Genomic DNA, 15,014 nt, shown 5'->3' with positions numbered 1-15,014 from the left:
TGCTGCAGAAATCTAAGATGCAGTGAAGAATGAATCCAATTCACTGTCATGGTGAATTTCATTCATGAATTTGTTAGCCTGTTTCAAAGCAATGGGAGATTTAGACAAAAAATTAAAAGTGAGAATGGCTCTGGGAAGTGACAATATGTCTAAGGGTTTTGGAGAGGATAGGAACATTGAAAATTGGTGTTAGTTTGTAAGGGCAGAGGGATAGGAATAAGGTTTTTCTTAAGTTTGGGCGCCAGTGGTTTTGAAAGATTATGGATCAATGTCTGGTTAGAGGGCACCATTTGCAATATCACCTAACATGCTTCTACTACAGAGAGATGTAGTAATGTAGTGGGAATAGAGGCCAAAGCAGGCCTTGTAGAGAAATTGAGCAGGAGTTGATGACAGGGATGTTGAAATATGGAGGTGGTTGGAGGGGGTGGGGGGGGGGGGGAGCGGTGGTAGAGGTGGCAAGGCAAGGGAAAAATTGGTGCCAAGGAAATCTGTTAGCTGCTTGTATTTTTGCTAAATCCATGGGTAGAAATTTGTGAAAACGTACTTTGAAGCTGTGCTGCATGTTGGGCCCACGCCAGATTGGCTTGAGACCACAAGCCAGTGAGCACATTGGGGAACTGCAAACCATGTGGCACTCTCCTGGGCCTTCAGAGGTCAACACCACAAAAGGTTTGCCGCATAATCGCTGGCTGTGTGTGTGTGGGGGGGGGGGGGGGGGGGGGGGTGGTTGAGGGCAGGAGCAGGAACCATTGCTTCAACTTAGGCTTGCTGCTTTGAAGCAAATATGCCCCAAAGGTGGGTGTTGTGGGGCCAACCACATGCACATCTGAACCTGTCTTTAACGGCTGACAGGACATCTTTGAAGGGATCATGGTGGCCAGGGCAGTGCAGCTGAAGTGACCGATTCACTCACTCAAGATGGGCAACCTGAGGTCATCCACTTCAGTTGAAGTTGCTCTGGCAAAAGACTGCTCCGGTGTTTGAGTCCCATCTGTTCTTCAGCCATGTTTGCATGATAAAAAGCATGACTGATAGCAGTCATGTTGCAACCAAAATGTGACATCAGTACATGTGCCCAGGCACCTTGGTGAGTATAGAAGTTGTTTTCTCAGAGAAGCAAGATAGTATTTCCCAAAGTGCACTTTATATGGATGAAGTAGAGTTAGATAAAATTATATTACATAGTGCATAAAAGGCTGTACTATGTGATACAATCTCTAGATCTTTCTGTTGATATATCTAATTTTTTAAAGCTGCCATATTATTGAAAATATTATTCAGAAATCTATTCAACCTGACTTACATAAAGTTGATCCTGACATCACAAGCATGGTTGCATTTGCATGTATCTTAACTATATATCTCTTTGACTCATTGCTTTTATATCCTTCTTGCGCTTTTATCTTAATTACTTTTGATTGCCAAGAAAAATTCCATATAGCGCATATTTAATCAGAAAGTATTCTTGCTTTCAATTCTGGTTCGAACAATCACTATGATGATAACAAATTTCACACTATTTCTACCTACATGTAAATTCCTTCCACATTCCTAATCCTCCTCCTTTTAACTCCTCCTGTGTTCAGACCCAGCATTACTGATGGCATTTTTTTCTGTTTGGTTTTTCTTCTGTGTAAAGTTTTAAACTGTTCTTAACTTTATATTACGTGTATTACATTTAATTTGTTAATAATTAAAAGGGCTTAAAGAGGTGGATTCAACCAAATAGTGTAAAATAAGCAAAAAGCTGGTAGTCCACCTGAACCGACACATCCTTGCTGGATGATTTTGATTAAAATCAGTCTTAGTTCAGATTAAAGTCTCAGTTCAGTTGATCTCTTAGCACTTTGGGCTTTTTAGAATCCACCTGTAAAAGCAATTTTTGGCATTATGCAGGAATTTATTAGGTTAATGCAGTTCTTTCCTACTACACTTCTTACTCTAGTGCAATGATTTAATGTTTTGAATTCTTTTATCAATAAGTAATACTGGTTCAATGCCTTGTTGCAATTTGGCTACAGCTGCCCAATGGCTTTTCCAGCCATCTTTGGGTGACATACAAATTTCTTGGAATACAGCTTTTTTTAAAGAAGGAATCATTTTTTTCCAAAGTTCATGGAAACAAACTGGTATTTTCTTCATGTAGATTGCTAGAATAATATAACCTTATAAGACAGTTTTTTACTGTTTGGAGTGCTGTATGATTTTATATTTATACCATCTACAAATGCCTTTTAAAGCAATTTCCTATAAATTTGCCAGAATGAAAAGATCTTGGAAATGGGAACAATGTGAAAATTGTCCATGGTTGATGGCTTGGTGATAAAAATGTTTTGTGTTCCAATATAAGATTTGCTTTTTACAGATTGCTTGAGAAAGGACACGTGAACAATGTTTCATAAGGTTATTCCTGTAATTGTGCTTTAAGTGGCAAATATAAAAACATAACTTTTGCATGAATTGACAGCTGTTTTTAAGAGAAAATAATTTAGTGTCTTTTCTGACACATGGACGAAAGGACTTATTTAATTGCCCCATCTTATCCTGTAAATTAGCAATTTATGAAGCATGTGTTTGCAAGTTAAAAATGCAGCCTGATCACCAGTTTGATCACCAAGTGGGATTTTGCTAAACTTACATTACTCCTATATTAAAAGGGAATTTCATCTAATTATTTTCCATTCTTGTGACTATGATGAGTACATTTTGAACTGCTGCCATTTTGCTATGTTTTCTCATAGACAAACACAGTCATGTTCCCCGACACCTATTCGGAGACCACCTACATGGAGCAGATCATCTTTGGTATGTTTGCTGTTGCATGTTCAACTTTACGCATTGGATGTTGTCATTCTGTTTTTTAATTGCTTGATCACATTTGCTAACCTTAATTGCATCTTCTTTTATAAGGTTTGATATTTTATTAGAATCGTAACAATCCTCTACTCAGTTTTCATTCATATGCAACAAGAACCTGGGCATTGTCAAGATTCATTGATTTCCATTGTCTCCATTGATTTGGTCTCTCTTTTTGCCAGTACAAATAATTATAAAGCTGTATCAAAATATTGTGTCAAAGTGCTTTATGTTGTAGTTTCTTTCCCGGTCTATTCTGCCCTTCCCAGAATTTTTACATCATTTAGAGGTAAAATAGGGATGCTTTGGTAATTCTGTAATGGAAATCATTACCCTGCTTTGTTATAATATGGTATATTATGTGCTATTAAGATAGTGACACATAGAAGTAGTGAAAATAACAGGTGCTAAGTTGTTTAAGACCATATGATTAGTAGCCTCTTTACTATAACATCAGTATGTTATTATCAAAACTTCATTAGTTATAATTTCCATTTGACTGACCAGTTAAATCCATTAATATTTGCACTTGCTGATGCAAATTTCATTTTGAAAAATGATTCCTATTTCACACAAACTTGAAGTTGCAATTAGAGTTAATGTTAAGTAGTACAGCACAGAAATGAGCCCTTTGGCTCACCACGTCTGTGTCATCCTTTTTGGCCATCTACACTAATCTCATCTGTCCGCATTAGATCCGTATTGCTTAGACCTTTCTCACTCCACCCCTTTGGATTTGGCACATATTTGGTGCAAATTCTGTTTAATTGGGAATCAGATTTCCATCAAAATTATAGCTACTGTGAAGTCCTGAAGAAATGCACATTGAGTCAAATTCTCTGCGTCTTCTTCCTTTTCAATTGTTCAGTTTTTTGATTGAACGTTCCCAGAATAGGCAACCTTGAAATAAATTACACACAAATTTATCTCAACTTCTGGATCAGTTCTATTTATTTATGTCCAATGAATAAGGAAAACCCTTCCAAGGCTAATAGCTTTGAACCTCACAGCCAAGCTGTCAACCCAATATTAAATATCATTAGGATAAGCTAACAAGGACCAGTTCAATGAATCACCTCTGATATTGTAGTATAATGGATTTAATCTCCTGTGGAGGTATTACCAGTAGTGTAAATATTTATGTTAAGATTCTCTATTGATATTGATGTTAGAATATGACACTACCAATACAAAGGTTCTTAAATATAACTAGTGATTTTCTCCTTTTCATGTATTTTTTTTTAGTCAAGGCAACAGCCTTTTATACTGCCACCTATGCACGTCCAATATGGAGATTATTCTGAAACAAACACCTCACAAGGTATTCCTCCTATTTTGTTTTTAGTATATCTAATGGCAACATTTTTGCTGGAAATGTGGTTCTAAGGATATTAAATGGTACTCTCTGCAAGTAAATAACCTCTCCTAATTTCCAAGCTTTTGCCATGAATCATGACCATTTGTGTGAGGACCTGTATGATGTCACTAATGCAGTGTTTAGTGTACACTGACTTACAATGGGGAGGGAGGAAGGCTGGAAGGAAACTGGAGATGCCGAGAAGCTGCATCTCATCGGGTGTTATTGAATCTCAGTAATACCAGATGGATGGCATATTTGAATTATTTTTAACTGCATTGGCATGTATTTAATGAGCTCTAAATACATACTATTCACTTAATGGAATTACGAAATGCATGCATTGTGTAAATTCATTTCATATATATTTCCTCAATCGTTCAATAAATTACTTGCAGTAGCAGAAAAGAGTGCTCCGTTGTGACATATGGTTGAGTGTGTAGCAATAGGCTACGCACTGAGCTAGAAGTAACAACACACAGTTGGTAGGTTGCACTCGAGACTGGTTTATTGCGAACCTCGCCGCGCTGGCTTTTAAACAGTTAAGTTCCCGCCCTCTCCGGGAGGCGATGACGTCAGAGGTGCACCGCCAGAACCTCTTCCCGCGTGCGGGCTTTCTCCCCTCGCTGGTGGAGAAGAAGGCCCAGCGCCATTTTGTGGCTGGCCTCTCTGCCGACGCGTGCGCCATTTTCGGAGCCGGTTCGCCTATGTGGAAGGTGGGTCGCCACATAACCCCCCCCCCAGAACCGGTGATACACCCCCCGAAGTCCACAGACTGGATCAGTTGCTGTTTGGGCGGTCTGCCTCTGCGCCGCGGGGCCTGAACCTCAACTGGCTGCGCCAAGTCCACATAGGCCGGTTTGAGCTGATCCACCGTGAAAACCTCCTCTTTCTCCCCATTGTCTAGAACGAACGTGGACCTGTTGTTCCTGAGCACCTTGAACGGCCCCTCGTACGGCCGCTGTAGTGGTGTCCGGTGTGCGCCCCTCCATACAAATAAAAACTTACAGTTCTGCAGGTCTTTGGGTACGCAGGTCAGGATCTGTCTGTGCCGTGAAGTCGGTATGGGGGGCCAGGTTGCCGAGCCTCTCGCATGGTCTGTCCAGGACTGCCGCAGGTTCTTCCTCTTGCCCCCTTGGGGCTGGTATGAACTCCCCTGGGACGACCAGGGGTGCGCCGTACACCAGCTCGGCCAACGAGGTGCGCAGATCCTCTTTGGGTGCTGTGTGGGTTTCAAGCAGGACCCAGGGAAGCTCGTCCACCCAGTCAGGCCCTTTCAGGCGGGCCGTGAGAGCCAACTTCAAGTGACGGTGGAAATGTTCCACCAGTCCATTCGACTGTGGGTGGTAGGCAGTTGTGTGGTGTAACCGTGCTCCCAACAGGCTGGCCACAGCCGACCACAGGCTGGAGGTGAACTGGGCGCCTCTGTCGGAGGTAATGTGGGCTGGTACCCCGAAGCGTGCTACCCAGGCTGCAATCAGCGCTCGGGGGCAGGAATCGGCGGTGGTGTCAGTGAGCGGGGCCGCCTCCGGCCATCTTGTGAATCGGTCTACCATAGTTGGGAGGTACTGCGCTCCCCTCGACACTGGCAGGCGCCCCACGATATCCACATGAATGTGGTCGAACCTCCGGCGGTTGGGTTCGAGCTGCTGCAGCGGGGCTTTGGTGTGCTGCTGCACCTTGGCCGCTTGACACTGCATGCACGTTTTGGCCCATTTGCTGACCTGTCTGCAAAGGCCGTGCCACACGAACCTGCTGGAGACCATCCGGACGGTTGTCCTGATAGATGGGTGCGCGAAACCGTGTATGGAGTCAAAAACTCGTTGCCGCCAGGCTGCCGGGACGATGGGGCGAGGTTGGCCGGTAGTCACGTTGCGTAGGAGGGTCCTCTCACCTGGGCCTACCAGGAAGTCTTGCAGCTGCAAACCCGAGACTGCGGTCCTGTAGCTGGGCAACTCGTCCTCTGCCTGCTGTGCCTCTGCCAGTGCTACATAGTCCACCCCCTGGGACAGGGCCTGGATAGCTGGCCTGGAGAGTGCGCCCGCCATGACGTTGTCCTTTCCCGAGACATGCTGGATGTACGTCATGTACTCGGAGATGTAGGACAGATGTCGCTGCTGGTGGGCCGACCTGGGATCGGACACCTTCGTGAACGCGAAGGTCAACGGTTTGTGGTCCGTGAACGCGGTGAAAGGCTTGCCCTCTAAGAAATACCTGAAATGTCGGATTGCCAGATATAGCACCAACAGCTCCCAGTCGAAGACACTGTACTTGAGTTCTTGTTGCCGCAGGTGCCTGCTGAAGAACGCCAGGGGTTGCCAGCGCCCCTCGATGAGTTGCTCCAGCACCCCACTGACTGCCGTGTTTGATGCGTCCACTGTAAGGGCAGTTGGAACATCTGTTCTGGGGTGCACCAGCATCGCAGCGTCTGCCAAGGCTTCCTTGGCTTGAACGAAAGCGGCCGCGGCCTCTTTGTCCCAAGTAATGTCCTTGCCTTTACCCGACATCAAGGTGAACAATGGGCGCATGACACGGGCTGCTGAGAGGAGGAAACGGCGGTAGAAGTTGACCATACCCACGAACTCCTGCAAGCCTTTGACTGTGTTGGGCCAGGCGAAGTGGCAGATCACGTCTACCTTGGCGGGCAGGGGCGTTGCCCCATCTTTGGTAATCCTGTGGCCCAGGAGGTCGATGGTGTCGAGTCCGAACTGGCATTTGGCCAGGTTGATCGTGAGGCCAAAATCACTCAGGCGGGAGCCAGAGTTGGCGGAGGTGGGACAGATGCTTCTGACGATTTCTGCTGGCTATGAGGATGTCGTCCAAATAGATGAACGTGAAGTCCAGGTCACATCCCACTGCATCCATTAGCCACTGGAACGTCTGTGCGGCATTCTTCAGGCCGAACAGCATTCGGAGGAACTCGAACAGGCCGAACGGAGTAATAAGTGCTGTCTTGGGGATGTAGTCAGGGTGTACCGGGATTTGATGGTATCCCCGGACGAGGTCCACTTTGGAAAAGACGCTTACCCTGTGCAGGTTTGCTGCAAAGTCATGTATATGCGGCATGGGGTAGCGGTCTGGGGTTGTAGCCTCGTTCAGTTGATGGTAGTCGCCACATGGTCTCCAGCCCCTGGCTGCTTTGGGCACCATGTGCAGGGGGGAGGCCCATGGGCTGTCTGACCTCTGTACGATCCCCAATTCCTTCATCCTCTTGAACTCCTCCTTCGCCAGGCGGAGCTTGTCCGGGGGAAGCCGTCATATGCGGGCATGGAGTGGTGGTCCCTTGGTCGGAATGTAGTGCTGTATTCCGTGTCTGGGGATGGCTGCCGTGAACTGCGGTGCCAGAACCGATAGGAAGTCCGCCAGGATTCTGGTGAATTCATTGTCCGACAATGTGATGGAGTCCAGGTGTGGGGCCGGCAACTTGGCTTCGCCCAAGGAGAACGTCTGGAAAGTCTTGGCCTTTTCCCGTGCAAGTTGACCAGTAGGCTGTGAGCTCACAAGAAGTCTGCCCCCAGGAGTGGTTGGGCCATGGTGGCCAGTGTGAAGTCCCACATGAACTGGCTAGCGCCGAACTGCAACTGCACTGTGTGGATGCCATAGGTTCGTATCGTGCTACCATTTGCGGCCTTCAGGGTGGGTCCCGGCTCCCTGTTGCGGGTGTCGTACCCCGTCGGGGGTAAGACGCTGATTTCTGCTCCAGTGTCAACCAAGAAGCGGCATCCCTACTGTTTGTCCCAGACATACAAAAGGCTGTCCTGGTGGCCAGCCGCCGTAGCCATTAGCGGCGGCTGGCCTTGGCATTTCCCGGGAACTCGCAGGGCTTCTGTGCCCCACCGCTGGTGTTAGAAACACCACTGTGCATCGGCCTTCTCACTCCTGCCTCTGGGTTGTGTGCGCTCCGTTGCCGGGCCTGGTCTGTCCTGCCGTTGGGCACGTGGCTTGGTAATCTGTCCGACGGATGCCCCGCTTTCTTTCTTGGCTTTCCACAGCACGTCTGCCCAGGCCGCCACCTTCCGGGGGTCACTGAAATCTGTGTTGGCCGGTAGCAGATGTATGTCCTTGGGCAGTTGCTCTAGGAACGCCTGCTCAAACATGAGGCAGGGCTTGTGTTCGTCAGCCAGGGCCAGCATCTCGTTCATTAATGCCGACGGCGGCCTGTCTCCCAAACCGTCGAGGTACAGCAAGCGGGCACCTCGCTCCCGCCGTGAGAGGCCAAAGGTCCTTATGAGCAGCGCTTTGAATGCTGCATATTTGCCTTCCTCTGGGGGCGACTGTATGAAATGCTCAACCTGGGTGGCTGTCTCTTGGTCAGGGGAGCTCACCACGTAATAGTAACGCATGGAATCAGAAGATATCTGCCGAATCTGGAACTGGGCCTCTGCTTGGTCAAACCACAAGTGTGGTCGCAGCGTCCAGAAGGGTGTCAGTTTTAGCAAAACTGTGGGAACGGATGAAGAGTCAATCATCTTTGGTCCAAATCCTATTTGGACCGTCGGGGTCACCAATGTAGCGATGGGCTACGCACTGAGCTAGCAATAACGACACGCAGTCAGTAGGTTGCACTCGAGACTGGTTTACTGCAAACCTCGCCGCGCTGGCTTTTAAACAGTTAAGTTCCCGCCCTCTCCGGGTGGCGATGACGTCAGAGGTGTGCCACCAGAACCTCTTCCCACGCACGGGCTTTCTCCCCTCGCTGGTGGAGAAGGCGGCCCAGCGCCATTTTGTGGCTGGCCTCTCTGCCGACATGCGTGCCATTTTCAGAGCCGGTTCGCCTGCGTGGAAGGTGGGTCGCCACAAGTGTATAAATCTAAAACTTTTGTTGCAGATTGGGATGTCACCTTTGTAAACCTTGAACTGATAAAAACTTCTTTTCCATTGCTCATCGTTTTTAAATTTTGCATTCTTTGTTTTATACAGATAGTATTTACCATGGCAATGAGGAAGGGTTCTACTACAGATCTCAGACTAGCTTGGACAGATGTGCAATGGAATACAATTACATAAATGGAACTGTGCCAAATGGCAGTGTGTATAGTGCTCCTAGTATGAACTCATTAAATCATTCACAAAACTTCATCCAGGCATCTCCAGTATCCTCTAATCTCAGCATTCCTGGAAGTGACATCATGCGTGCAGATTACATCCCCAGCCACAGGCACAGTGCTATCATTGTGCCCTCGTATCGGCCCACACCTGACTACGAGACTGTAATGAGGCAAATGAAACGAGGTGTCATTCATATGGATTGTCAAAGCCAATCATTGAGGAACCTTAATATTGGAAACACTCATGCATACAACCAGCCAGAAGCTATGGTTTACAGTCAGCCAGAGATCAGGGACCATTATCCCACTCGTTATGGGTCAAAGCACAGTTACAAAAAACCTGTGGCCACATCTGCCCAACCAAATGCCAACCAACCTGCACCCAGTAGGACTGCAAACAGTGCAATCTCCCACACAGTAAGCACCCCCGAACTTGCCAATATGCAGTTGCAGAGTACTCAGAATAACAGTACCACCCACATGTTGAGAAACCATTTTTGCAGACCACCCCCTCCGTACCCACGTCCGCGGCCTGCCACCAGTACACCAGACCTTGCCAGTCACCGCCACAAGTACGTGAGTGGCAGCAGTCCTGACTTGGTCAGTCGGAGAGTCCAACTCTTTGTGAAGACGTTTCAGGAGGATAGTTCGCCTGTGGTTCACCAGTCCTTGCAGGAGGTCAGTGAGCCTCTCACAACAGCCAAACATCATGCAGCTGTTAACAAACGGCATAGCCTCGAGGTAATCAGCAGCATGGTACGTGGTATGGAGGCCATGGCGCTGAAGACTTTAAGTGCCTCTGTCCCTCAGCGGAGGAACACCATGCGTGATCAACGTCGCCATGAGGACCAGGTGCAAGAGGTTCAACAGCAACCTCCGTATCATCACAAGAAGACGCTATCAGATGCCACAATGCTAATTCACAGCAGTGAGAGCGAAGATGAAGAAGAGACTCCTGATTATGATGTTCAAATCCCAGCATATAATGACACAATGGGCTACAGAGCCCAGCTGCAGGCAGCGTTGGCAAAAATCCCAAACAAGCCCCCTCCTGAATATCCAGGAAACAAAAAGAGTATAAGTAATGGAGCCTTAAGACAGGAACGAGATAGAAGTGCAGAACTTATTGTCAGGACCAAACTGCCGGGTCCTGAACTTGATACTTTCTCGAGAAATGAACAAATGATGCTTAATGGGTCTTCACTTGGGCCATCTATTTCTGAGCCTGACCTGACTAGTGTGAAAGAGCGTGTCAAAAAGGAGCCTGTCAAAGAAAGACCTGTGTCTGAACTTTTTTCTACTGAAGACAGCATTGTGGAAAGGGAAATCATGTTGAGGGTAATTCTTGTTTTCTTTTTGGTATCATTGAAATCTATTTACACAGTGGAAAAGCTAATATATAAAACGCGTGTTTTAATTTATAGACAAGTGTGCTGCGAATCATAATTGCATTGCACTAAAGAAGTAAAAAATTTCATAAAAATCTGGCAATGTTATTAAAATCTAAATGTGTTGGATATCAACAGCAACATAAACACAGAACGGTCAGATTATAATTCTTTCAGAGATTTGCAATCCATAGTTTAACATACTGGAATCAAATCTACATTTCTTCCAGTCCAGCAACAGTTGCGTTTTGGGGTTTGAAAGTAGTAGTTTAAAAAATATTTTCTTGTTGTCTTCATTGATTTCAGCCAATATTCATTTCCATGATCAGTTGTTTAACCCAATTACGTGTTCCATTAAGGTGCCCCAAACCATCATCTGATTCAGAACTTACATAGATACAGTTCCTGATTTTTTTTTAATTTACTTTTTGAGGAAGTATGTTAATGTTTAATTTGCTGAAGTTTAATAATTTGCAACAGTGCATCATTGTGAAACCCAAATTATTTTTTGTGTGGTGGCCAGAATTGTACATTCAAAAGAATGCTATCTATAATGATTATTTGGATTCGATACTTTCATCAAACAGATTGGGAAAAGGTAAGATATAAGACAAGGTTTTTCTCCTTGAAAATCAGCTCCAATGATGTAAGTGGGTCTTTCTCTGTCCCAAGAATTTAGAAAAGCAGAAACTGGCAGCAGCAGAAGCCCAGAAGATAGGGCCACTCAAGTGGGCTGCCCTCAATGGCCTATCGATGGCCAGAGTCCCAGTACTTGAAGATAGCCAAGATGACACCTCGAAGGTCCCCATGGATGAAAGGGTGAGCAATGTTTGTAGCATTCTGCAATGCATAAAGTACACACTTCCCTCGTGATGTTATTTGTTTTTTGGTTACAATTATTTAATAATTCCATGACTCAGGTGGAATTTATTTTCATATGATTTCACAAGAAATTAAAACAAGTTATACAGTATAATCATTCACATTAACTTGGAAATCATCTTGCTAAACTTGTGGAATTTGCATAGCAACCATCATTCCAGCAGTGTAGAATATTGTATACTAACAGCATCAAAAATAAATAGAATAAAATTGTGGACTCGGCAGTAACTTGTTTTTCTTTTAAAGTAACGGTTGCAAAGACATGGTCGAAGGGAAGATTAGTGTTAATAGCAGCATGTGAATTGGTTGTGTCAAATTGCCTGTTTCCATTTTGTAACTCGTATTTTTGTTTGTCTGTGTAAAATAACATTCAGGTGATTGTAAGGCAGTGCAATTGCTGTAATCACTCAATTGTTATATTCCACATAATGTGAAGCTTTAAGTAAGATCCCTGCTTTGTAATCGTCCCTGTTAGTTACTCTACAACTAATATATTTGCTGCATTAACTAATGATCCATAGAATTGAATTTGAAAATGACCTTTTTAGGCAATAAATGCAAATTAATGTGTATTAATGTGTTCCAAAATAAATATTTAGTCAAATAAATGGTATGAATGCAGGTGTTCCCTACAAAAGTAACTGTGGGCAATTTTTCATGAAGGAGTTAGTCACGCATGTTCAATTTTAGTAACGTTGTTCCTGCTGCTGATTATTGATTTTCTTTCATTAGGGATTGTGTAGCTCTTGCCTTTTGTGATTGTTTGCAACATATTGGGGATGTTCCTTTTGACCAGGCACTACCCTGCAGACCGATGATTAATTATAGCGTTTTTGGTCCTCCAGTCTAAGCACTCTACATACACACCAATCAGGTTTTAAACATACCTCTGCTCAGGCTGCAGGCTACGCCCTGCTGTGCCAGCAACCTGGCGTGAATCCCTTCCCTCAGGGACATATTGCCCAATGGCTCTGTGTGGAGAGGCTGGGGTTGGCTGGGCTGGAGCGAGTGGTGAGGACACTCACCACTGAGATGTAGGGCCTAGGGTTGCACAATGGGCAGCACAGTGAGTGCAGCCATTGCTGGGGTCCAGCAGCACTTGCTCCATCAGTTGACGGACTGCATGGGTCCTACTGGTGGATGTGATGGTCACTGCTGTCTCCCCCCTTCCTCCCTAGTTCGGCTGCACAGCTTTCATCAGTCAGAGATTTGCTTGTTACAGTGGAGAAGCAAACCAAGGGAGGAGGAGACAGCAGTTTCCAGCAACAAGAAGTGATGAGGATTCAAGCAATCTGTCAACAGGTAGATCAGCCCCAACGATGGCCGCAGTCACGGTACTGGCAAGAGTGCGACCCGAGTCCTACGCTCACCCTGGTCTGCCCAACACTGGCTCTAACAAACAACATCTCCACACCAATCCATAAGGCAATCTTTTACGGGATTTGTGTCAGTTTCCCAACATAGCAGCAGCACTGCAACAGGGAGAGTAGGGATTCCTGCCAGCTTCCTAACATAGCAGTGCTGTCAGTAACACATCTCTCTATGTATAATGCTTTAATGACCTCTTTTCACTTTCCTGAGAATGCATCCTGTGTGCTAGGCAAGGTACAATTGTGTTTCTATTTTCAGTCTTGAGGCTTTTTTAACCCTGGAAGTTCCGTTCAATGTAAAAACATAAGAAAGCAAGGAATGAAAAAAATGACATTTCACACTAGTCAAACAACACTTAAGAACATTTATTTAATAATACGGTCAACGTTATCAATCCAAACCAAATTATATATCTTAGTCATTGACTATAACAGGAGAGTACATGAGAGATCTTGAATTTAGTGTTTGTCTATTCATAATTACGCCTTTAATCTTTAGTTCCATTTATATTTATATCTATAAATAGAACTTTTAAAATGATTGCTTAACATAATACTTCATCGCGGAGACCTTTCAACCTGTCTGTACTCCATCTCTGAGACATTTTTCCACACTTAACCTGTTCCAACAAAACCATGCACCGGGATGCTGAAGATCTATCTTTTGCCTCTTCCCTTTTGTCATCTATATGCTAGGTCAATCATGTAGATGCCCATTTGCTTTCATATGTAAACTGATGACAATCTAGTAAAATTTCTCTATCATCATCCATTACTCTTTTACCATCTCTCCATTATACAGGACCTTGGCCAACATTAAATTCTTGATTAGACTTCCTGTTCATTTCCCATCAACGCTATACAGAAACACTAGTATACCAATCCCTAAACCTCTTTCCACTTGCCTGATAACACACCTGGGCTATGTCCTATCAACTACAGATTCACTGTTTTGTTTGTTCCTAAGCTGAGCATCAAAGCCTACAATCAAGGCATCACCAGAAATACCTATTTTAAATCACAGCACTGACTGCCCCTGCCTTTGAACCCTTTGTGGAAATCCTAAAACTATAGTACATTTATTTCCTCCAGATTATCCCTCTTACCTATTCCTAATCTCCATCTTTTACCAACATAAATCACAAAAATTCCAGAACATTTATACTTGCACACTTTCCCAGTTTAAGTCCTGATCCTTGATCATCTCTACCCTCACCAATCTTCATTAAGCCCTGCCCACTGTGCAAGATATTAATCTTAAAATCCTAGCTGTCATCTCCATATTTCTCCTGCATATCTTTAGTCAGTCCAGTTCTTCTTTCCTTTACATCTCTTTTCCATCTTCTGTGGCTAAGGCCTTTGGCCAATCATTGGATCTATGTGCTGAAAAACTCCATTCAACCTGCTCTTGCAAACTTTTTTTTTCTAATCTTCCAAAATCTGTCTTTGACTATTTACTTGGTTACCTTCTTTTCTGCCACTGATGTCCAGTTACTCGTTTGGCTCTGCTCATTGCTTTAGAATCTCATATTACATTTAGAGGTGCTGTAACGTGGTGCTATAACACATTACGTTGTTATTTTTGAGAGCCGTTCTGCTGGTACTTCCTAGAACTTGCCATTTCTACGCATAGAATTACTGGTGGTTTTGGTTCTCTTGAGGACTGTGTTAAGGTGGGATGGAAGATCTCAAGCTAATGTTGTGTGCAATACATTGTTCCAGGTTGAATTTTTTTTTTACCAATTCCCGTTACCTAAAATCCAGCTAACATTTATTTTTTACATACTGTTAAGTATCATTTAAACTCTTCATTTTTGCAAGGATGGAAGAAGGTATTATCCACAACAGTTGGTGTAACTGAGAACTTTATAACAGAGGTTTGAGCTGTGCTTATCTTGGATGTAAATTTGAATAGCAGTCCCTTGCAAGGCAACAAGTATCAAATCTTCTGTGTGCACAGTGGCTTAATATCTCTTTATATGTTCATTTTGAATCCTTAAGAAAATATTGTTAGGTATTTGCTGGATACAAAAGAGTAATTTGCGGCCTTGAGCAAGTTACTTTTTATTAATATCTTTTGGTGAGGTGTTTGTATGAAAGCCAAAGCTGG

General features: G+C 44.6%; 1 protein-coding gene across 3 annotated transcripts in view; it reads left to right on the top strand.

Moving 5' to 3' along the window:
* The window catches only part of LOC127568481 (tyrosine-protein phosphatase non-receptor type 14-like), a 211,366-nt gene that overhangs the window by 174,473 nt on the left and 21,879 nt on the right, over positions 1–15,014 (top strand). For all 3 annotated transcript variants that reach the window (XM_052012283.1, XM_052012281.1, XM_052012282.1), the window contains 4 exons: positions 2,745–2,808; positions 4,105–4,180; positions 9,137–10,602; positions 11,325–11,471. In XM_052012283.1, coding sequence (XP_051868243.1) covers positions 2,745–2,808; positions 4,105–4,180; positions 9,137–10,602; positions 11,325–11,471 — 1,753 coding nt within the window. The remainder of the gene's footprint in view (positions 1–2,744; positions 2,809–4,104; positions 4,181–9,136; positions 10,603–11,324; positions 11,472–15,014) is intronic.

The sequence above is a fragment of the Pristis pectinata genome, chromosome 3 (genome assembly GCF_009764475.1).
Source record: "Pristis pectinata isolate sPriPec2 chromosome 3, sPriPec2.1.pri, whole genome shotgun sequence".
Lineage (NCBI taxonomy): Eukaryota > Metazoa > Chordata > Chondrichthyes > Rhinopristiformes > Pristidae > Pristis > Pristis pectinata.
The sequence above is the reverse complement of the archived record's forward strand: the minus strand, read 5'-3'. Positions and strand labels throughout refer to the sequence as shown.